Source organism: Talpa occidentalis, unplaced genomic scaffold (genome assembly GCF_014898055.3).
Source record: "Talpa occidentalis isolate TD23 unplaced genomic scaffold, MPIMG_talOcc4v2.1 talOcc4.3, whole genome shotgun sequence".
NCBI classification, from domain to species: domain Eukaryota; kingdom Metazoa; phylum Chordata; class Mammalia; order Eulipotyphla; family Talpidae; genus Talpa; species Talpa occidentalis.
The window spans coordinates 16,544,482-16,567,984 of record NW_023603184.1 but is presented as its reverse complement, the minus strand read 5'-3'; the positions used below and the strand labels follow the sequence as shown (position 1 = coordinate 16,567,984).

The 23,503-nt window shown below is 40.1% G+C and overlaps 1 protein-coding gene across 7 annotated transcripts in view; it reads right to left on the bottom strand.

Annotated features, from left to right (window-relative positions):
* The window catches only part of MPPED2 (metallophosphoesterase domain containing 2), a 172,791-nt gene that overhangs the window by 113,368 nt on the left and 35,920 nt on the right, over positions 1-23,503 (bottom strand). For 6 of the 7 annotated variants that reach the window (XM_054699307.1, XM_037522526.2, XM_054699306.1 and 3 more), the window contains exon 3: positions 8,125-8,306. The exons of the other annotated variant lie outside the window; for it this stretch is intronic. In XM_054699307.1, coding sequence (XP_054555282.1) covers positions 8,125-8,306 — 182 coding nt within the window. The remainder of the gene's footprint in view (positions 1-8,124; positions 8,307-23,503) is intronic. 7 annotated transcript variants of the gene reach the window in all.

Sequence of the window (23,503 nt, the reverse complement as noted above, 5' to 3'; positions counted from 1 at the left end):
TTAAACTGAACAATAAAAATCAGGGAATTCTCAGCTCTAAGGGACTCTCTGGCATATTCTCACCTGTCAATCAAGGGAAAAGTCATCCGGTTTGCTCTTCTTAAAGCTGCCTACCTTTACCACTTTATTAAATATGACTATTCAGTGGTCATAAAGTTATAGTGCTATCAGATGGGGAACTGGCATGGGCATTCTGGTGGAGGGTGAGTGGTATATGTACACATGTGGAAGAAGAAAAATGTAATTAAATTATAATTTTTTAATTATAATTAAAATATAATTTTCCGGCCTCCCCAGTGGCGCAGCGGTTGAGCGCTGGGTTGTGAAGCTGCCCGCAGCCTCTGCGGCACCGGTTCAATCCCTGGCTGCTCCCCGGCCACTGGAGGAGGGTCTCACATGGCGCGCAGACCTCTCCTGCCACCCGCTGCTCCCCTCAGCAGTGTACTTCGTCCTTCTGCCTGCTCTGCTCCCCGCTCTGGCTCTGGTGAATTCTCTCACCCTCCCGCACTTCTGACTGTACCCAGTGCTTGTATAAACAAACCAAACAAACAAACAAATAAATAAAACATGCCTCTATTAAAAAATAATTTAAAAAAATATATAATTTTCCCACAGAATTTATTCTGCTATAAACATTCCAATGAATCTTCCCTGTGCAAATCCTTTCTCAATCATTTCTCTGGGAATGGCCAAGGACCTTACAAGAAGGAACAGTTGACTTCATGCCACATCATTGTTTTTGATTCAAAATGGTACACTGCAACTTGCCTACGTCACAAACTTCAATTCTCATTCATTTTGTATTGTTTCCAAAAAAAAAAAAAAAAAAAAAAAGCAGCAGCCTTAAATGAACAAAACATTCCTGGAAAGCATTCTGTATAAGATTTAAAAAAAAAAAAAACAATTAAAATCTGACTGGTCTGCTGTGCTGGAGTAAGACAGGAGTCAGTGGGCAGGAGTGGTTTCCAGAAGGAGGGGTAGTGAACTGGAGGGGACTGAGTGGGCCAGGTTAAAGTTGGGGGCAGAAAGGAGATGACAGGAGAGTAAAGAGGCCACCTGTCCCTCTCAGGTGTATCATTCACAGGTAAATTAGACTCTAGAGAAGCCTGTGTGTGTTGGGTCTGGGTGCTTGGAAAGGAGACAGCGCTAGGTTTCTGGTGGCCATGCTGGTGCTCACCCCTTTCTCTGCTCTGCAAGCAGAGTGCAAGTGCTATGGCTCACTGTGGAACAAAAGACTGTAAGGCCACTTTCTCTGAAGTTCTGCCCTCCCAGGAAGTCAGAGAAACTCACCCACAGGGTGGGAAGGAGGAGTCACGCCAGCTTAAACAATAGCAGGTGACATTTCATGACCAGTTACTACCTGTACCTATTGGGGATCCATTATCTTGCTTCACCAAACAAAAATCCTTGCAGTTAAACTACACTAAGCTTTAATAATTCCCTTTCACAGATTAATAAATTGAAGATCATGGCATTAACAATGTTGGAGCCAGGATTTAAACCTCAAACTTTATATGCCTGCTCTTAACCTGACAGCATATGGTCTATTGATACAACAGTACACAAGCAAGCATTTGTACACCACCCAACAATTAACAGCAGTTATCTGTGAATTGTGGGATATACTTGTGAACTTCATTTTTTTTCCTGTGCCATTATTTGCAATTTTCATAATGAATCTGTAAACTTTCACAATTAGAAAGAGTTTGTAGTCATTTTTGCAAATGCCTTAAAGGGGAAAGATATTCTGCCACAGGATATTTAAAAATATGTCACACAAACTGTCAAATACTTCTGTGAGTAGTAGGCAGAAATCACAAGCTTTATGGAAGGAAATCTGATAATAGATAATAAAACTTTTTTTAAGCACATATTGTTTGGATCAACAGTTCTACTTCCAGGAAATTATTCTATGAATAGAACTAAGGGTATTTATAAAGAGAAAGTAAAAAGGATTCATTACAGCAATACAGATAATAATAAAAGAATGAAAACATCGGTGTCCAGTAACAGGGCTCTGGATAATGGAATTAATATTCCCCCTTACAACAGAATACAACAGACCATAAAAAATAGTCAGTAGACAAGAAGTTTTTAAAGGATGAAGATCTACTGCTATTGAGGATACTCAAAATAGAAAATAAAAACATTTCCCAAATATGGCACACCAAATATCCTGAAAATAGGATTATGCACGAATGTGTAAGTTCTGCTTTGCACACGTTGTATGTTTCTTATTGATACTGAAAATATTCCTTTACAAGAAAAAGTATTTTAGCCTTATTTACTGATGTGGAAAGGTGTGTTTGTGATATATTTTTAAAAAAAGATTTATTTATTTATGCATACAAGAGCTAGGGTACAGGCCAGAGGTATGGGGGGGTAAGAGGATTCACCAGAGAGAGTGGGGAGCAGAACAGGCAGATCTACTGAAATACACTGCTGAAGGGAGCAGCGGGTGAGTCAGGAGAGGTCTGCTGCACCATGTGGGCTGTTCCCTGGCTGGCCGGGATCGAACTCGTGCTGCAGTGGCTGTGGACAGCTTTATAGGTTGCGTCTTAACCCCTTGCACCACCAGGGAGGCCCTGTTTGTGATATATTGTTAAGATGAAAAACAGACTACAGAACGGTTCCACTGTGAGATCTCTATATTTGGCAAAATATGTGTGTGTGGACATATGTACCAGGAGAAAATATTTCAGAGATTCAGACTAAAATGTTAGCAGTAGTTATCTCACCCACGGGTAATTTTGTTTTCTGCTTTTTTTGTTATCTCTATTTCTAACTTCAAGAATGAACATGTATGACATGTATTCTAAGGGTAAAAAAATAGCTCAGAATATGAAAGCGTTTCCTAAAGACCAGCTCCAAAACTTTGAGCCAATAGCAAGATGACTGGAAAAGGAACACTATCTCCCACGATGATAATTCTGAAAGGGGGAAAACTGACTTGTATGTCTACAATCTGGAATGTTTGTTACAGTCACACTCTGTTAGACCCATGCCTAAGACAACACTCCTACAAATACAAATGACCCTCTTCTTGAGACTTTTCTTGGAAGAAGAAACTGAAGAAACTGAAGCTCAGAGCTATTAAATGACAACTGAGACCAAAGGAAAGTCATAATTAAAGGCTCATGGTATTGGTGCTGTGTTAAAAGGGACTTTGACTGACTAGATTTTTTATATATAGACTTCTGACTGAAAGAATAGGCCACCCAAGAAATGTCTTTCTAATTATGAGACAAAACAACAAACTCTTTTTAAGTATTTCTGCACATAGGCATCATTATAGACAACTGGATGTCACAAATACTTAGAGGAGAAAAGGAAAAGGAAGGGAAGAAGATATTTTATATTCAATGCTACACGATCTTAAAATCTGGGCCAGAGGTGCAGGCAGAATAATTCTTGTATCTTTGGGTTCATTTATTCACTCATTATTCATTCAACAACCAGTGTGTATTCTGTGTTCCAGACCTATACTCAGAAGTAGGTATACAAGAGCACTGGTTAGACACCTACCAGTCAAGTAGGAGAGAGGGAAATAACAACTACACAGTAGCCATGAGTAGGCTGCAGAAGCCTGACCAACATGTTAAAGGAAGCAATCAACTCTGAAAGAGAATCAGTCACAAAGGATGAATGGACTGTCCTGGCAATCCCTTAGCAAACCCTGTTCCCACTTCCTGTACTCTAGTCACGTCAAGGACTAAAATGAAGGTGGTGAAATGCTAATGTCGCAATGTAATTTAGATGACATCCCTTGGAGTTTAGGCAACTGGCTGTGTCTTCCATAACGTTTATGGGTATTTGTTTTAATTTACCACCACGGCAATGGTTTATGACAAATGCGTCCCCACCTTCCAGGCCTTCCCATAGGTCAACTCATGTGCAGGAGCTGTGTCACAAGATCGATTTAGCATGACACAAATCCACCTAAGACCCATGTGTGGGAATGTGTGAGTGTGCACTAAGGAAGGTGGTTATTCCAAGGGCCACAGTTTAACCCAGGATATGGTCCCTCCAGCTGGGATCCTAAGCACTAGCTTGGGAATCGAAAAACATAGAATACATCTAGGTATTGGAATCTTATGGGTCCAAATTCAAATCCTGAGGTTACCTCCTAGTTATATGATAACCTTAAATCCATTAATTTCATCAAGCCTAAGTTTCCTCATATGTAAGAAAGAAGCTATGTATTACACAAGTTATTCTGAGGATTGCATGAAATGTGAATTGGGGGTGTGGGAGAGAGTACAGTGTCTAGACCCTCCCCCACAGACACCACATGTTAGTTCAACTGCCCTCCTTATTTAAGCTGTTAATTCCCTAAGTGATTCTGGGAAATTCATTTCATCACTCCAGCCTCAGCTTTTCATTCTACCAACTTAGGAGGTGGGACCTCCAAGGTCTCTTACAATCCGAACATGCTGTCCATTTGATGTTATTATTAGGAAAGAGGCTTGTTTACAGTCTCAATTTTATACCATCTGGCATTCGCTCTTACACCCTAAGCCCCCCTTTTAAATTCATGGTGCTAGTCCCTCTCGGTTTCTGCCTTCTGGATTCTATCCCACTGGCTCTGCTGAAAGTTGTTCATAGGCCAGCGGCTGTGTTAAGAATGGCACAACCTTTATCACAGAGCATATCCTCACAACCACCATGGGGTATATAATCAGTATTTTTCTATCCATTTTACAATTGAGGAAAGCAAGGCTCAGGAGTTTCAGCAACTTGTTAAAAGTGGAGGATTCAAAGCTGGCTCTGCCTTCTGCTGGTTACATGACACTTCCTTTACATTCTCAGACTGTACCTAGTTTGAGTTCTTCCTTCTTATGACCCTGTAATGTGCTCACTTATCTCATAAATTACTTCACGTTCCTAACTGTGTGTTACATCTGCTAAGTGACAAAGGTACCTATGCCTGGACCCATCATCTCTGAACCCACAGAGAACTAATGATGGGATTCTCAGATCCTGAAGCTGATGGGTCAGGGTGGGCATCAAGATGGGCATCTTTCAAACAATTGTACATGGTCAAGCAGCTACTCAGCTACCAAAAGCTACATTTTAGCTCAAGCTTAAAATCTGTGAGCTCTCCAGCTGCCATAAACCCTCTCATAATATCACAGAATAGTAATGGCAAAAGGTTCACAGTCGGGGGTCAGACAACTCCAGGGTTGTTAGCCAAGGCAACTTGGGTGGATTATTAGCCTCTCTGAGCTTTTTAATCTGCTAAGTGGCCTTAAGTATATTCACACCATGGAGCTTCAGGTTCCTCAACTGTAAAATAAGGATATCATCGGGAACCTTGGAGGGATGACACTGGAATGAGAATGCCTGGTCCACAGAAACAGGAACAGGAAAGGAGTTTGGGGAAAGGTCAGGTTGTTTCCAATAATCAGGGGATTCTAGACAAGAGCAGAAAGATGGAAATCAAATAGAGGTTCACTGGCCTCTAAGTGCCTGCTGAATCTGTGAGGAGTCTGACCGGTGAAAGAATGCCCTGCATCGGCTGCCCTATTAATGGCAAAAGCCATAGACTATAAGACTCCTGACCCACTTGCTAGGTCACCTAGTAGTTGTTGCTGGAGGGCTCTTACCAGGTGAGAGGTTCCTGACTGAGCCAAATGGTCAAATGTAATCACACACCATCTCTCCCCTCTCCCCTTTGGGAGCATCAGGTGGCCCCAATAATGGTTGGGCTATTCTGGGCTATTCTGGGCTCACCAATAGGACTTATTCTCTGTGCATATTCCAGGGTTCCCTTCAGCCTCATGTTCTGCATCTCCTGCCGAGACCTTTTCCTCCTGCCTCACAGGATCAGTGGGGAAAGGGGAAGAGGAGGAACTGACCACACAACTGAACCTTAGCATTTTTCTCTCCTTATCATTTTATTTCTTTAGTTATGGTACATTTCCATTTATGGAGTACTTTCCCTTATAAAATCTACCAGTTTTTACTTCTAATCTACTAAGTAATTCCTCTGACCTCTTCTTGTTTTTACCCTTTAAATATCTGTTGATGGTTCATTCACCACATTCCCCATTCGGTTATTAATGGCCCACAAAAACTTAGTAGCAGCAATCATTTACTGATTAATCTGCACAACAATCCGGAAAGACAGGTAGTATTAATCCTTAGTTCTTCAGAGGGAATCCAAGGGGAAAAGAGAGGTTAACTCAGTTGCCCAAGGTCAGTGGCTAAACAAGATTAGATCCAAGATCCAGGAGATCTTGAATTTCTGTAAACACTTCCCAACACATTGGTCCCTTTCTCTACAAACCCACATTTCAATACAACTAGATCCTTTCTGTGTTGAGATCCAGTTGTTACAGAATGGTTTAAAACTGCCAAAATTAAATTCCCAGTAATTTCAGACCTAAGAAAAAAATTGCTAAACCGAATAAAAACTAGAAACTGAAAACAAATTTTACAGAGGCAAAAGTAAAAAAGTCTGGACAATGGTCTGGCTCCATCACAGGGAGACTCTAAGAAAGTCACTGAACTTCTTTGCATCTGAGTGGTTTGGAAAAATGAGACAATGCGACTTACCATATCTTGTTTTAAATGACATGACTGAATGCCTACTAAACAGCGCAAAACATAAAACCTCCAATATTCAATGCTGTCAAGATCACGGTAAAATTGGTATATTCATTCACTCTTAAAAAATACACAGCAACAAGCCCCTTGGAAAACAGCCAATAAATAGCAGGAATCATAAAGAATTTTACATCCTTTGACTTAATAATTTAACTTGTACATGGTTTTTTACCCTAAGAAATAAGTCAATGGAGGCAAATAGACATAAGCAAAAGTGCACATTTCAGTGCTAAGCATCAGAGAAAAAATTGACATCAATGCAAATGTTTACTTTGTAGATATATGTCTTATTAAAGAAAAACAGAACAATTTGAGTGTCAAGCTGCTATTAAAAAGAATTCATGTGAAAATTATTTTAAAAATCACTTCAAGTCGTACCAACACTATCAAATAAACACCCAAAACTACAAGAACAGATATGTCCTCTAATGTCAACCATCAACGTGTTGACATCTGTGCAAGATCACATGAAAACTCAAAATTACTCTGATATTGGTTAGGCTTATTATTTTTTTTCTTAGTATTGATATTTTTAACTTTTTAATGAAAACTTTTTCTGTTACCATATTTCCTTAATCAATAATCTTAACATCTCAAACTCTGCTTTAGTCTAATGGAAACAAATTTCAAGTCTCTACCTAAATCTCCACAGTAATATTTATTGGCTGACACATTCACATTATTCTTCCAGAGTGACTTCTGCCCTTTCCTACGTAATTCTTTACTTTAGAGTGTCTTCAGAGATTCCAAAATCTCAGAATCCTTGCTTCTTTCCCTCACCTAAGAAGGCTCTTCACAAGCTGTTATCTAAACTAGCTATGAATAGCCCCAAGATTGTCTGGTAATGTTAATATTTGGCAACTGCCTGACCCAAGAGCCAATATTTTTATATCACCTTGAGCCATGGGTGTCCCAATAGCAACCACAAAGTTGCCATTATCCTTTCACAGAGTATAAGGTGACTTCATGCCCCAAGGTTTGGGAGCAATACAGCAGGATAGCTTGTCTTTATAGGGGTCGTAGGAATCCCTTCTGGTTCACTTAGGAAAGCCACCCACAAGCAGCACTGGGTTAGGATCTCCCCTGTATAGAGATCTTTACCTCCCCCCTCATCTCCTAGAAATGTTCGCTTCCTAGTAGGTCATTTGTACATCTTTGCTCACAATATCTGGGAAAGACTGCAGAGCCAATGAATTAAAAATATGATTCTAGGTCTCATGTGTGCCAATGAATGCCCTCATTAAAGCAGAATGAGTGAGATGAGATCGGTTTCAAAGCTTTCCATCCCTTTGCCCCAGAGCCGCCGAGGCCAGGCACTGAAAGGATGCACAGTAAAATTAAATATCTAAAAATTCATCTTTAATTAACAGAATTGGATTAAAGCTAGACACCACTGCATATCATACGAGAAATGGCTGAGCTGGCTTCCAAGTGCTCTAATTCAATTAGGACGCAGTGAGTGACACTCGGACGGGAAAGGTTAATTGGGGGCGCCAGAACGCAATCATTCCTTACCTAACCAGTCATTAAACTTCTTAACCTCTGAGGGCAGTCCCAGCTCGGTGAAATCGCCTGTGTGGAGAAGGATGTCCCCATAAGGCATCTGGATACCATCTGTTCTGGAGTGTGTGTCTGAGATGCAGACAAACCGCGTGTGGCCCGCTGGTTTTGGAGTATCATATGGGATGGGGTCGACCCTAAAGTAGACATAACAGATCCCATAACAGTTAAATATATTAGAACCCTCGTATTTGTCATCGCACATACATATCCATTGTTATCCACGAACGCACACAAACTGATGCACAGGCAGAAGGGCACCTGGTGACAAGGGACACTTTGGGGTGCAATGGAGACAACATCGCCCATCGACAACCCCACTGGACAAACTTACAGTCTTACTTACCTGGAAGGAAAAATAAAAGGAAAGAATAATTTATATGTACAGCCAGAAATAACCCAGGAAACTGATAGAGTGATTAATGCTGAAATTTAGCGATATTGAACCCCAACTGGGAAAGCAAAATTATGCTATTTTCTCTCTCATCATGCTCCAATTGATCCCACTACTCATTAGGAAATGGATAACTAATTTATTCCTTCTTAAACATGCATAACTTAAGCAATGAACTAATTTACAGAGAGCAGTCTATAAATGCTTTGCCAACTGAGATGTGGAGCTACAGAGATGGCACTTAGATTTAATTTCCTTTCCACAACTATTCACACCTGTATCTTCATGATTTTGTGAAGACATCAGCAAATCAATTGTGGGGAGAAAAGGTGATGCCAAAATAGGAGGACTTTAAAAAAGAAAAAGATATTAAAAGAACTTTGTCAAACTCCTTCTTTACCACCATGAATTATCTGCAGACCCAGTTCCTCCTTGGGTTACCAGGAATGCTCAAATGCCTTGGGCATTTCTACTCAGTACAAATAGTAAGCCTTTTAATGGGCATGTATAGATTTACATATGCATTAATATATGTATAGTTTTAGAGACTTAAGCACTGTGAAATTACACTAGGGCATAAGAATCAAAAGGCAAAATGATCAACCCGAAGCAAAGAAAATGAAACAGAACATTCTCATTTAATTGAGTGTAACAAAGTGTACTAAATAAACTTGGTAAAGAAATGCAAATCTAACTCTTCAAGCATACAGTTTTAATTATTTAAAGGGTTTGTAGCAGAGTTAAGGATGCTTTAACTATATTAACTCTACACTGACAGCTTCCTTTAGTTTTTCCACAGGAATGTACACTTATTTTGGATTACGGGTGAAAGAAGCAGTTATAAATCCAAAGAGAAGGTCATCAGAGAAGCAAATACGCACTGTAAAGACTAGAGAGTGAAACATTAAATAAGGACAGATATTTTATATCACAGCCTCACCCTTGATAGTTAACAAACAGCAGAGAACACACTGGAAGCTCAACCCAAGGTTCCCCTTGCTTGTTGCCTCTACAGGCTTTGTTTAATTTTTCTCTCATTTTTCCACTTTTTAAAAAAGAAACAATCTGAACAAGAGCAATTTTATTGTGCGAACAAAGACAACGGTGTGCGATCTGGGTAGCCCAGCAATTCTTTAATGGTTAATCTTTTTATTTTCTCTTTACCAGAGAGGAAGGAGTGTCAGGAAGAAGAAAGGAGAGCTAGAAGAGATAGAAGGCAGGAGGCAGGAACCGTGAAGTGCCTAACACAGTGGGTCCAACAGGAAATCCAAAAAGAAAGTTTAACTTCTGCGGAAAAAAAAATGAACGTATTTTTCCTGTACCCTTTAGAAATCAACAATGCTGTTACCATGGAGAAAATTCATGAATCCACTGAAATCTCATGAGTAACCTGGGGACCCTCCTGGTTACATAAAACATGTTGTTATTGTACATATACATTTGGCGTCTTCCTTCCCATTACTGAGACTCCATTTCACTCAATCTCAGGGGTTCCCATTATTTCCTGTGTTCTGAAAGTAGTTTTCTCAGAGAATAAATGTTCCATGATGCAGCAGATTGTGACCCTGAGAGCAACAGGTAATATTCTGAAAGTTGAGATGCTCACAAGAATGGGACTGTGCACGTTAATACTTAATCCACCAACATTTGACTGAAAAATTAAAACATAAACTACTAGACTTCTATATATATGAATGACTACAATAAACAACTTGAATATAGACATAAGCATATATATATCTTTATTTTCCATGTCTCATCCTAATGTTAATGTGTAACTCAGCTCAGGGTATAACTACTGTATCAAAATCCTTTATGACAGGGCCTCCCTGATAGCATAAGCGGTGAGGTCTCAGCACTGTCAAGCTATTGGCAGCCACTGTAGCACGAGTTCGATTCCCGGTGAGGGAGCTAACCTACATGGTGCAACAGACCTCTCCTGTCTCACCTGCTGCTCCCCTCAGCAGTATTTTTCAGTCAATCTGCCTGTTCTACACCCCACTCTGTCTCTGGTGAATCCTCTCACCACCCGCACCTCTGGCCTATACCCCTGCTCCTGTATGCATAAATAAATAAAATAAATCTTCAAAATCCTTTATGACATCATCTGAACTTTTTGGAGGGACATTATAGCTATCATTTTGCATTTATTATATAGAAGGTCACACAGACATAAACCCTTCACTGTGAATAGACACTATTTCATGAGTCTACTCAGTTTGGAAAAGTGAATCATCACTTAGTACATACTTTGTTCTCCATCTAGTTCTATACTCTGCAATAACTTTCTTATACTTTTGGAATACCGGGCAGTTTCTGAACTGCTTCACCTTCCTTTCCCAACCTGCCACTTTTTTTTAAAATAAGATTTATCTCATTTTATTTATTATTTATTTTTATTTATACAATAGCTGGGGTACAGGCCAGAGGCATGGTAGGGTGAGAGGATTCACCAGACACAGAGTGGGGAGCAGAACAGGCAGAAGGTCCGAAATACACTGCTGAGGGGAGCAGTGGGCACGACAAGAGAGGTCTGTCGCACCATAGGGGAATCTCCATGGCTGGCCGGGAATCGAACCCACGCTGCAGAGGCTGCGGACAGCTTCACAGCGCTGTGCTGAAACGTGCTGTGCTCAACCCGCCACCGGGGTGGCCCCCAACCTGCCACTTTCTCCAAAGAACCATTTAAATGTCCAGCAGAATTAACAAAGAAATAAAGACCAAGGAACGGAAAAATAGAAAGGATGGGAAGCATTGAGCTGAAATACAATAATGACTTGGAAGTACGCAGGAAGATTGACAGAGAAGGTTCACCCATCAACACCTCCAACTTGATGTCACTGAAGACAAATAACTGGTAGACCTTTGGGAGAACATAAGGACTGATTCAAGGTAGATAACTGGGGGAGGGGCAGGTAAAATGACACAAATGCAACATGTATGTATTTCCCCTCGCCCAAGAACTAAGCAGCAGGCAAGAGACAGCTTCAAAAGGCAAGAGAGCATGTCTGAATCAGGCTGAAGCATGACAAACACCACCTAGGGGTGTTAAGAAGGAAGACATTCTCATCCAAAGACATTCAGTGTTAAAAATAAGACATCTAGTATAGGAGGCAAGTTGCAGTGGCTATGATTAAAGTTGAGACAACCCTAGGGAAACTACTTCCAAATTGGGCATTTGGTAAACACATTGAAAAAAAAGTCAAGATGGTCAAATATTTTTGCTGTAAAAGCATATCTAAGGAAGACCAATCCTGACTGTTATTAGAAGCTCTATCTGTTCATATTAGGCGAAGACCCTCATGCTACATTTTCCCTCTTAGTACCTTTATTGCTTACTGTTTATACTGCTGGCTTCTCAAACGACCTAACATTTCCCCAAAGGCATCTTGTCAAATATCCTAGGAAGTGAGTCTCATACCAAAGCAATCTAACCCCCAGGTTCAGATTCAAATATCAGAGTGAGATTTGCACGTATCCTTGAATACACCCAGGGGAAAACAAGATGACATGGGAAGATGAGAAGAAAACATAGCATCATAAAATCCCAGAGCTGGACAAAACCTGAGGGGGCATCAAGTTCAATGCTTATGTGAAGCTTGAGTCCCCTAAATCCCTTGCCTGCCCAGCTGACATAAATTTTCTTTGCAAAGTTTCCCAAGAAGGTGAGTTCATGAAGACCTCTTGTCTCCCATGCAGCACATTCTGGTCTTGGAGAACTCAGTTTGCTAGAAGGTTTTTGATCCAGAGCCTACACCTCTGAGAAAGCTCAGCATAGTCCAAAAAGACTTGGCCTGGAGCCTAAAAACTTTTGGCTGACTTTTGGCTGAGTCACTTGCTTTGGGTTATGTCATTCTTTTGGGCTTCATCCTCTTTCTAATCTGTAAAATGGGAATAATGATGCCTAATCTGTGTTGTTCTGAGGATACACAATATCAAGTACATACAGCACATCAAGAAACACAGCCATGTAAGAATGAAGCATGTTTGACAATAAAAGTCAGACTATGTAGCTCTGATTACCACTCCACATTTATTACCTGTGACACTAAGCAAAGCCCTTAACTCCTATGCCTTGGTTTCCATCAGTAAAACAAACATAAAAATAGCACCTATCTCATAGACTCACTTTAAGAATGAAAAGGGATAACGTGTTCAAAGCATTTAGAACAGTGTCCTTCAGACAGTAAACATTCAATAAAAGTTTTTTTTTACTAGTTATTCATTACTAAACACTGTAAAATACTTTTTAAATTATGAAATATTTTTTTTAAAAACTGATCTACCAGTTAGTTTCACTGCTATCAGTTATAGTATCCTTTAACTTCTTTGACTTTCATCTCTTTTTCTATGAAAAGAGATTCTAAGAGCTACCACTGGGACAGAGAGAGAATTAAAGATCACCTGTGCAACTTCTAGCACAGTACCAGACACATAACCTACAATCAACAAATACTTTTAGTTTCTTCCTGCCACTTTCTTTTTATGTGTAGTTTTGCACTCTGTAGTAACAGAAAATAAAAATTCAGTCCTGGGCCTCCCTGGTGCACGGGGTTAAAGTCTCAGTGCTATGAAACTTATCACCAGCCATTGCAGCATGAGTTCTATCCCTAGCCAGGGAGCTAACCCACATGGCATAGCAGACCTCTCCTGTCGCTCCTGCTGCTCCCCTCAGCAGTGTATTTCAGTTGATCTGCCTTTTCTGCTCCCCACTCTGTCTCCGTTGAATCCTCTCATCCCCCCGCACACTTCTAGCCTACACCCCAGTTCTTGTATGCATAAATAAGTCTTTAAAAAAAAAAAAGAATTCAATCCCTATACTAGTCATAGTTCTTGCAGTATTTGAGGACATGTATTCTAATCCCCTGAAATTTTCTCTACTCTAGTTGAGTAGCGACAGTTTCTTCAATCTTTCCTTGTGTGACAAGGAATTCAAGTGTCCTAGAATCCTGGTGATCTCCTTCTAGAGACAGAACGATAGGTCAGAACCCAGCCATCTGTACTGTTGGAATTCAGGGGCCATGTAAATTCACGTACCAGTGGGCTGTTGAGCAGATACAAAAGCTAATTCAGGCAGGGAGAGATTACAGTGGACAGAGCTGGCCTTCCCTAGAGAAGAACTGAGTTAGCATCTTAACTTGTTCTCTAGTTAAGTCTCCATCTTATGTACCAAGACTCAAATCTTGTTTTTTTTTTTTTTTTTTTTAAGATTTATTTATTTATGCATACAAGAACTGAGGAGTAGGCTAGAGGTGTGGGGAGTGAGAGGATTCATCAGAGACAGAGTGGGGAGCAGAACAGGCAGACTAAAATACACTGCTGATGGGAGCAGTGGGCAAGACAGGAGAGGTCTGCTGTGCCATGTGTGTCTGCTCCCTGGCCAGGGATCATACTCATGCTGCAGTGGCTGGCAATAGCTTGATAGCACTGTGTCTTTAACCCCTGCACCACCAGGGAGGCCCTCAAATCTTGCTTTTGAAGTTTTATCGGTAAAAGTTTATATATCTCCCTGCATATTCAAATACATAAAAAGTTCTAATTTCTTCATTCTTGACACACTGGAATCTCTTACCCATTAAAAACATATTATGTTATTATTGCTTCCACTGTGGAATCCTCTCTGGCCATATCTGTTTTTTTTTTTTTTTTTTTTTCTTTCAACAACAAAGTCATAGAATGTTACAGGACCCATTGATAAATCTTCACAAAGCTGTTATCATGTGTTTTGTCATGGCATGGATTTTTTCGTTAGCCCATGAATGCAGTAAAAGCCTTGTGTACACAATTAGCCTATAACTCAGTGTGAGTATAGATTATTGCTCTTACAAAGCATTTTAACAGGATTTCAACATCATTTAAATGGGTTTCAGAGTATTTACCATCCCCCTTTTCAACTTGAAAATCCTGACTTTGTGCTTATGCATTCCACTGACTTTAATCTCTAAAAAGTTTTACAATGTGACATTAAAGCTTTCATTTTTACTCAGAAATTTAAATGGCATGAAAGCTAAAATTATGCTTGTGATCATACATCACCCACCCTAGACATGCTGTTTGGTAAAGATAGGTAAAACTTAAGAGCAAATAATAAATAAATACCAGGCTTAAGTTTGTACAATTACATAATTATATAATCACATTTCATTTTTTGAGATCCTGTTCAAGGCTTTTGCCACAATCATGTTTACTATTATACCATCTTTGTTAAGTGTCTTACAGCTTTTACACAATTTTTTTTAGTTTTGCCTTAAACAATGTCTTCTATGAAGTCTTCATTTGGATATGCTGCCTTTATTTTTCCACTCCACATTAAATTAAATACATAACTATTAAAATTGTGTTTAAGGCTTGTCCACAATAAAGAACTAGAAACAGCTTTCCTAACTTCTAATTCTTTTCTCTTTCTCCTCTCTTAATTCTGGAAGTTAAAAATATGCCTGCACTTGGAAAATAAAAATTATGAAAAACACAAAATGCCAGCAAATCAATTTCCTAAGCTCTGCTAACCATTAATAATCAGTCTGTTCAAAAATATTGGAATTCACTGTTAAAAATATTCAAGTTGTAGTGCTTTACATTCTGGCTCCTTATTTCTCACATTAAGTCATCTAGTTAAATGTTGTCTCTTAAAACCTAAAAAAAAACGAAACGATTTTACAATTTACTGAAGGAGTGAGAAATATAAAAGTCTGACTTTTAGAAGACTGGTAAAGATTACAAGTGATCCTCATTCTCAGGGACATGAAGTCACAAGTGCAAAATGATGGGTTCTGGGATCTCATTACATTGTCATCAAATTGCTATGAGACCTTAGGTAGGTCATTTCCTCTCTCACCTCTATTCCTCAAGTGTGAGAAGGACAGGACCAAATGGTCCTCAAGGTTTCCCAATAAGCTGCCTCTTTTTAGGCCAGTGACAACCAGTAACAACCTGTGGAAAATTTCAGAAACAAGTCTGTCTCTTAAGCAGCTTATTTTTTTTTTCTCTTTGCACTTTTGTTTTTGGCTTTACAGACAATGTAGCATTAAACATACTCAAGCAGATCCATTCACATAATGATCAGAATCGGCAAGATTTTACATAGAAAGAGAAGTGAAGTTGCAATTTAGGGCTGTAGACAGAGCCTCCAGGTATCTATAGTGTCAAAGAGAACAAGGACACCAGGAATCCAGTTACGCCAGCAAAACAAAAACTAAAGGATATTTGATTTAACTAGGTGCTTCAGAAATGGAGTTGTTGCTGTTTTTTCAAAAAGTACGAGCTGGTGAAATTCTTCTAGGTTAGCCATCACCCCCCAAACAGCAATGGTGCTGGAACAGAGTAGACATAACCGAAGCAGATGTATAAATATATTCACATTTGTACCAAGGGCACTGCTTTCCTTTAACTGCTGAACTGCTGTATCAACACTGTTCTATCACCAACTAATTATAGCTAACAAAGCCCACTGCACAGAGTGTGTCTCATCTATTTTTTCCTAGTAAAGTACAGTGCTGACATTCAATGAATATTAAGTGGTAACAATTTAATTCTTTGAGCACTGCATGCTATATGAATTCACAGTCCTTCTATTAGTACCATTCCAGGTGTATTTTAGTGTCGGGCAAGCTAGCCACTATTTAAGCCACAGAGGGCTCTCAGATGGCATACTGTTGGGTCATAAATATTCCACTAGAGATGTATCATCCAGGGTTAAATGTTTTCCCCTCCTTTAGCCTAAGAACTAAGTTAATCAGTTTACAACTCTGGGTACTGACCTTGAACTAGAGAAAAGAAGACCATATGATACTCTACCAAATGCCTGGTATTCTACACAGTTGGTCTAGCAGTCAATCAACAATCATTTCTTTTAAAAAATATTTTATATAATTCTTACATCATTTTTCATTTTTGCACAACGTATGCATTTTCATTTTGGTTATATTCCCCATACAACTGCACACTTCCCTTATTTTGACCCTAGTCCTTCCTCTCCCCCTCACCCCCAGTGTGTATCCGGTTTATAGCTGCTCAACAATCATTTCTTAAGCATCTACCTTTGAGCAGGAAATTGGTAGGTTCTGAGATGGCAAAGAAACAATAGATGTGGTTCCCTCCAGGATTCAGAAGTCATTTCATTAATCAACAACTACTTATGATATGCCTGGTGTCTGTTCTGTTACTTAGTCATTTCACAAGCATTGATTGAGCACCTTCTATGCGCCACAGATTATACCAGGTGCTGGGAAGACAGCACACAGGTGATTTATGAAACAACATGCAAGCGTTATAATTAAGGGTATGTCAGGGTTTTGTGGGTAAAGAAGATGCCTGATGCTGCAGAAGGGATAGGAAGGACAGGGGTCTGTACCGTGTGCATAGAAGGCATTATGTCAGTTTCAAACAGCTGAGACAAAGGATCTTAGGCTCAGAAAAAAGGCTTAAGAGTGGCTTGAAGCTGGGAATTGAACTGGGCTTTAGACAAGCACTGGACTTGGAAAATCAGGCAGAAAGAAGGGCTGTCCAGACAACAGCAGGAGCAGTATGGAAGCACTTAGCACGTTCAGGCACTTGTGAGTGAAGAGGCCAGGCGGGAGGAGAGTGGCTGTGACAGCAAGCAGAGGAAGGTTTGAGAAGCTGGTAGGATTGGAGGCCAGACTACAGACATCCAGACTGTGGGGCCTAAAGAGCCCTGGGGGCATGGAAAATATTCTCCTCCCCTCACAAGGAGAGGTGCAGGGCTTTTAGGAAACTGATATGGCTCCAGGCAGGATGGGTGGGTGGGGACAGGTGGCCCTGAGGAGCAGTATATACAAGGAGACTGGCTCAAAATTAACTACAAATCCAGGCACATGATAATAAAGCCAAATCCATTTGAAATAAAAACAGTAAGAATAGGAAGGAAAAACAGGAGAAGCCTGTAAATGAGGAAAGGACAAGGAATCAAGAATGAATGACAACAATCTACACTAAGTTCCCTGTAGCTCCAGTCTGGTCCCATTTTTAAAAAAAGATTTATTTAATTTAAACATACAAGAACTGGGGTACAGGGCAGAGGTGCGGGGAGGGGGATGAGAGGATTCACCAGAGACATAGTGGGGAGCAGAACAGGCAGATCTACTGAAATACACTGCTGAGGGAAGCAGCGGGCGCGACAGGAGAGTCTGCTGCACCATGTGGGTAGCTCCCTGGCAGGGGTTTGAACTCGTGCTGCAGTGGCTGCAGATAGCTGCACAGGGCTGTGCTTAACCCCTTGTGCCACCAGGGAGGACACCCTGGCCCCATTTTGATTACATGTGGAGCTATAAATTGGATGTTTATGTCCTTTCCTAAAATTCCAATGTTGAAGCAAGTCCTAATCCTCAGTTTGGTAGTACGTGGCGGGGGGGTAGTCTATGGGATGGAATTCAATCATGAAGGTGGAGCCCTCATGAATGGGATTTGTGCCCTTTTCAGAAGACAAAGGTAGAGGCTTTCTCTCTTCCCCTTTCCCTCCCTCTTGATATGAGAATAGAGCAAGAAGTCTCCTCTACTGAAGGACAAACTTCCCTGAGATATCCAGAACAGACCTTTCTAAGACATGTCATTTTGGCACGTGGATTTTTTCAACTTAATTTCAATCGAGGCTCTCAGGCTCACAAGAAACTTTTATCACTCCCCTGACAACAGGAATAACTGGGGGTATCGACCGGAATCAGGGTTTTTACCAAAAATAACTTTTCTTTCAAAGAAACCCATATATGGCAGGACAAACATCTCCCTATGAATCACACTGTCCCCATCTTGATACGCCTCCTCTCTCTCGGAAACCCCAGGACCTTATCCCATTCCTTAATTCAAGGTATAGGTAGCTTCATTTTGCCCCATTTGCTTTAGAATCGGGATCTATCTAGAGTCTTCATATATGTATGATTAAATTTGTTGTTTCCTGCTAATGATATGATGATTTGCACCCCATGTTGAACAGAACTCAGGAGGGTCAGGAAAAATGTCCTCTCATCGCCTACACTACAACTCAGGAAGTGGGTCTTTCCCAGGAACTGGCTCTAGTTAGCACCTTGATCTTGGACTTCCATTGTCTCCACAATTGTGAGAAATGCATGCTTGCTGCTGAAGCTGTTATAGGACAGGGAGTGGGGCAGCCCAAACCCCGCAAACCTGCCTATTCTAAATGGGTTCTGCCATTCGCCGCATCAACACAAAACATATGAGACTTTAATGGGAAGGAACTTTAATAAAACTAGGAAACAATACAGGTAAGGCAAAGAATCTAGTTTCTAAATGACCACCCTGTTACAAAGCCACCCAGTCTACAGTATTTTTACTAGTCAGCTCAAACTGACTAAGACATCTGAATACTGACAGAGTTTTTTGACTGAAAATCACAATAAAGTGGAGGAAGAACAGCAATAGCTTGCATGTAGAATCCAGGCACTGTGCAATGTACCTTACTGCAAGTTGGTCTAGTCTTTTCCCCCATTTTACAAATGAGGAAACAAATGCTTAGAAAAATGAGGCAATTTGGTAAAGGTTCAGAGTGAGTAGGCAGCCTTGCCCCCGGCTCACTGCCCAGGATCCACTGTCTCTACCATTCTCTGGCTAAACTCCTCTTATACAACACACCCAGATCTAAAAGCTGTCCTGTCCTAAACTGGGGCACACAGATTATAAGCCAATAATTACAATTACAACTTCCAGTACAAGAATTTCCAAACAATGGTCACTTGAAAATATGTTCCATCTGGCTCAGTCTGCTAAAAAGAACTTTAATGGCCATCAAATACATAAGCACTTAGGTTTTAAAATGTTGGGGGTAGGTGATATTCACAGGAGTGAGTAACTGATCACAAGGTGTCTTTTTTTGCTGTTTTATATTAACTCTGCCAAAGGGAAAGGAAAGCTACTCATACTTTACCTTTCTAACTTATCAAAGCCAAGGTTTCCAACATTTGATGTCCAAGATTTAATGTCTTACCAGCATTTATTAAGAGGATTCATTGTTAATTGTGCTTATCAAAAGTGCAGATAACTTCATATTTGCATGGTTAATGGTCCTCCTTGAAAGTGGGTGGTCATTTCAGTTGGGTTTTAATCACCTCAAACTTATGTTTATTTGTTTGTTTTCCAACCTGAGGTTGAGTTGACTTACTTTCAAATCATCAGTCATGCCTAAGGCAGAAAGACCACATTTAGCTACAAATGGGACATCATATAAGTACATCTCAAGACACATATTATTTGGAAGGCCATTTCCATCATTCAACAACCTATCAAAATTAATCTAATACAATAGTTTTCAGACTCGGTATATACTCTGGAGACTGTTCCACAAAAATAAAGAGAACCATTGTAACCTACATGTTTATCCTTTGCTGAAATAACCATATCCAACCATAAAAATTATATAATCCCCACAAAGCAGAAGAAACCATTGAAAATTAGTTTATTCCCTTTCTGGGAATACAGTTACTACCTCAGTAGAGTATTTCCTAGTTTTCCTGTCTCATCATGACCGCAGTGGGTAGTGTATCCACGGCACAGACCTACTAGTGACTTGCCCATTATCATCCAGTTAGTATGTGGTTGAGAAGAAAATCAAACTTAGCTCTGGTTGCAATTCCAGTAGTAGATTCTTTGAACAATAACAAACAATATCCTCTACCTCATTATATCTTCTCCTTAGCATTGGCCAAAATCTGCCCAGGTTCCCCTGTTGAATGACACTAGCGAGCTCCACCAATAGATAAGAAATTAGTCTTCCACCCTAAAGCTTTTGAAATAACAATTTTATTCATTCAGTAGAGGTGTCAAGCAAACTACAGCCCATAGGCTAAATCCAGCCCAATGCATGTTTTATAAAGAATGTTTTACTGGAACACAACCACATTCATTTGTTTAATTATTGTCCATGGCTGCTTTGTACTACAACAGAATTTCATAGTTGTGACAGATGCCATATGGCCTACAAAGCCAAAAATATTTACTATCTGAACCTTTACAGGAAAATTTGCCCACTCCTGATTTTTGTCACTCAACACTAATTATACATTTATAAACAACTGTATGTTAGACATTTGATTAGCAAAAATAATACCTAATATTTAGCAGGATCAACTTTGTGCCAGGGGTTTTCTTTCCTGTATTACATTTAATCCCCTCAAGATTTCTGCATGATGTGTGTGTGCAAGAGCACTGTCCATTCTCCAAATATTACTTGAAGTCATATTAAGTGGGAGTTTGGATTTGGAGACTGTCTAAATAGTTTTTGCCCTTTGTTACACAATACTGTTTCTCAGAGGTATTAGGAAAAATTTAAGACTTTGGAATGAGTATCTTACTAATGAAATGCTGAAGTGCCCAGTCACTATCTGTTCCCACCGGGATATTGGCCTTACTCTTTCACTGGGTCATTTTACAGATATGTTACTTGTAAATAAATGAAGGCCATGCAAACACTACTTGTCTATAGCTGCAAATAAATTCTGTTCAGTGTAGGTCCAATTAGTTTCCACTAGTTTTGCATCCATTTGGAAATTCATGATTTATTTCATATAAATTTGTGGTTCTCCTATGAACTTGTTATAATAACTTCCTTGGTTTCCTCATTAACTAGTAACATAAATAAAAATTTTGACAATGATAGCAACAATTTTTTACCATAAGTTATATATACCTATGCAGGATGGGAGGGGGAGAATGAGAGAGAACAAAGTAATGAAGAGATCATGACAGGGGTCATTTACATCACTTCGAACCATCAACAAGATGTTGGACTAGAGCGCAGTTCTTCCACTGCCTAGCTGTAAGTTCCTAGACAAGTTACTATACTTCCCTGAGGCTCAGTTGTCGCCCTTAGCAACTGGGGATAACAATATTACCTAGCATACAGTTAAATAACTGTTGCTTCTAATGGGGTTGGTCACTAATTAAGTGCTCACTAATTATTAGGCCTCATTACTGATTCTTGTATGAAAAATAATTAATGAAAGGAAGTAGTTCTATCTGGGGATGGGAGGGCTTCACAAAGTGAGTATATTTCACCTGGGTGTTGAAGAGTTGGTAGAAGTGCACCAAAGAGCTAAGATAATGTCATTTGACATAAAAACAACAGTATATTTTTTTTTAAAAAAGGAGAAGTCTAAAAGGGTAAAAAAAGGGGTCAGAATGCCAAATTTGCAATGACTCCCCCATAGACGGTGTATCTGTAATATGACGTGAATTCTCCTAAAATTGTTAAAGCTTAGACTGTTGTACTTTACAGTTGGATAACGATTGCTAAAGCCTTGTAGGAATGTATTATACAGATACCAAACTTTCAGGAAATCCAGATACTAACTCATCATGACTACAGTTATGATGGTACATGGTACATAGTACATCTCATTCAGGTACCATCTCCCTCAAACTTAACAAAAACAACAAAAACTATTAGCCAGGAATGAGGGAGGGCAAAGTCTAGATCACATTTTTTATCAAGCTCTACAAAATGCACTTTTACAGTCAGCTTAATACACATACACACACACACACACACACACGAGACTTGTGCATACACACACTGCCCTATACACCCACAAAAATAACACAAAAATAATACACAATATATCCTGATTCTCATCTGGGGCAGATCCGATTTCCTTCAGTGCCTCATTTTAGGGCATTTCTGTATTTTTTTTATTGGTCTCATGATTATTCACATATAAAATTACCCCATTTCATTTCAAGTCAGCCACTTTCCTGGAAAAGGGGACTAAACTTCAGATAATTTCAGTTCACTATCAACATTTGCTAAAAGTCAGTAGAAAGTCCTGATCCATCAGGTCTGCATAATTCTGTTTGCTCCTTTTTACTCCCACATACACCCACTTGAATGCTAAACTAAGTAGGTCCCACTATCGTAAGAAGGCATTGTGCAAAAGTGTCAACCTTAACGACCTCCAGGTCTACTAAGACTCAGGCATGCCAGCTATCGCTTTCTGTTAGAGTACTGATGGAGAAGATGAAAAGGCGACGGGACCACCTCAAAAAGTCTTCTTTCAAAAAAAAAAGATATCATCCCGGGCCTCCCCTGGTGGCGCAGCAGTTGAGCACTGGGCTGCGAAGCTGCCCGCAGCCTCTGCAGCGCCGGTTCGATCCCTGGTCACAGGCGAGTGTCCCGCATGGCATACAGACCTCTCCTGCTGCACCCACTGCTCCCCGCAGCAGTGTATTTCATCGGTCTACCTGTTCTGTTCCTCACTCTGGCTCTGGTGAAGTCTCTCACCCTCCCACGCTTCTGACTGTACCCAGTGCTTGTATAAATAAATAAATAAATCTTTAAAAAAAATCATCCTACCCTCAGTCCCTCAGTCTCCTGAGATTCTGCTGTGCAACTGTTTCGAGCACTCTTCCTGATGAAGCAAACACGTGACCACCTCCATCCATAAAGGCTGAAGCGTGTGTACTTAGCTAAAGGGCATTGCAATAATTTTTCTCTTCCATGTGAGAAAGTTAGCCTTAAAAATTCTCTGGCTCACTGACTGTTTTTAAATCATCTTTTAGGGAGGGGTGGCCAAGGGGGCATATTAATTTGAACCAGTTCCTTTCCCACTCCCATATCAATTGCTCTTTAAAATAACAACAACAGTAGAAAGGGGGTGCCCCTATCGAGCCTCCAGTTTGTCTTTCCAGGCAGTGCTCAAGTCTCAACATTTTAATAGGCAATGCCTCCAACTACCCTCCATAGAGAAGCGGCCCTCACTTGATTAGCATCAGGGCTGAAGCTGTTCAGCACAGACGTGATCTGTTAGAATTTAGGGTGAATGGTGGTCTGAGAAAGTCACTGATAAGATTTATAATTCCCAACTACAAATCATTCTCTGATTGCAAAGAAATTATCGTGTCTTCCCCTCTCGTGTTGTAGCATGTTACAGTACTAGGAAACTCAGTGAGGATCATAAACCCATGTCAATAAGTGCAGCG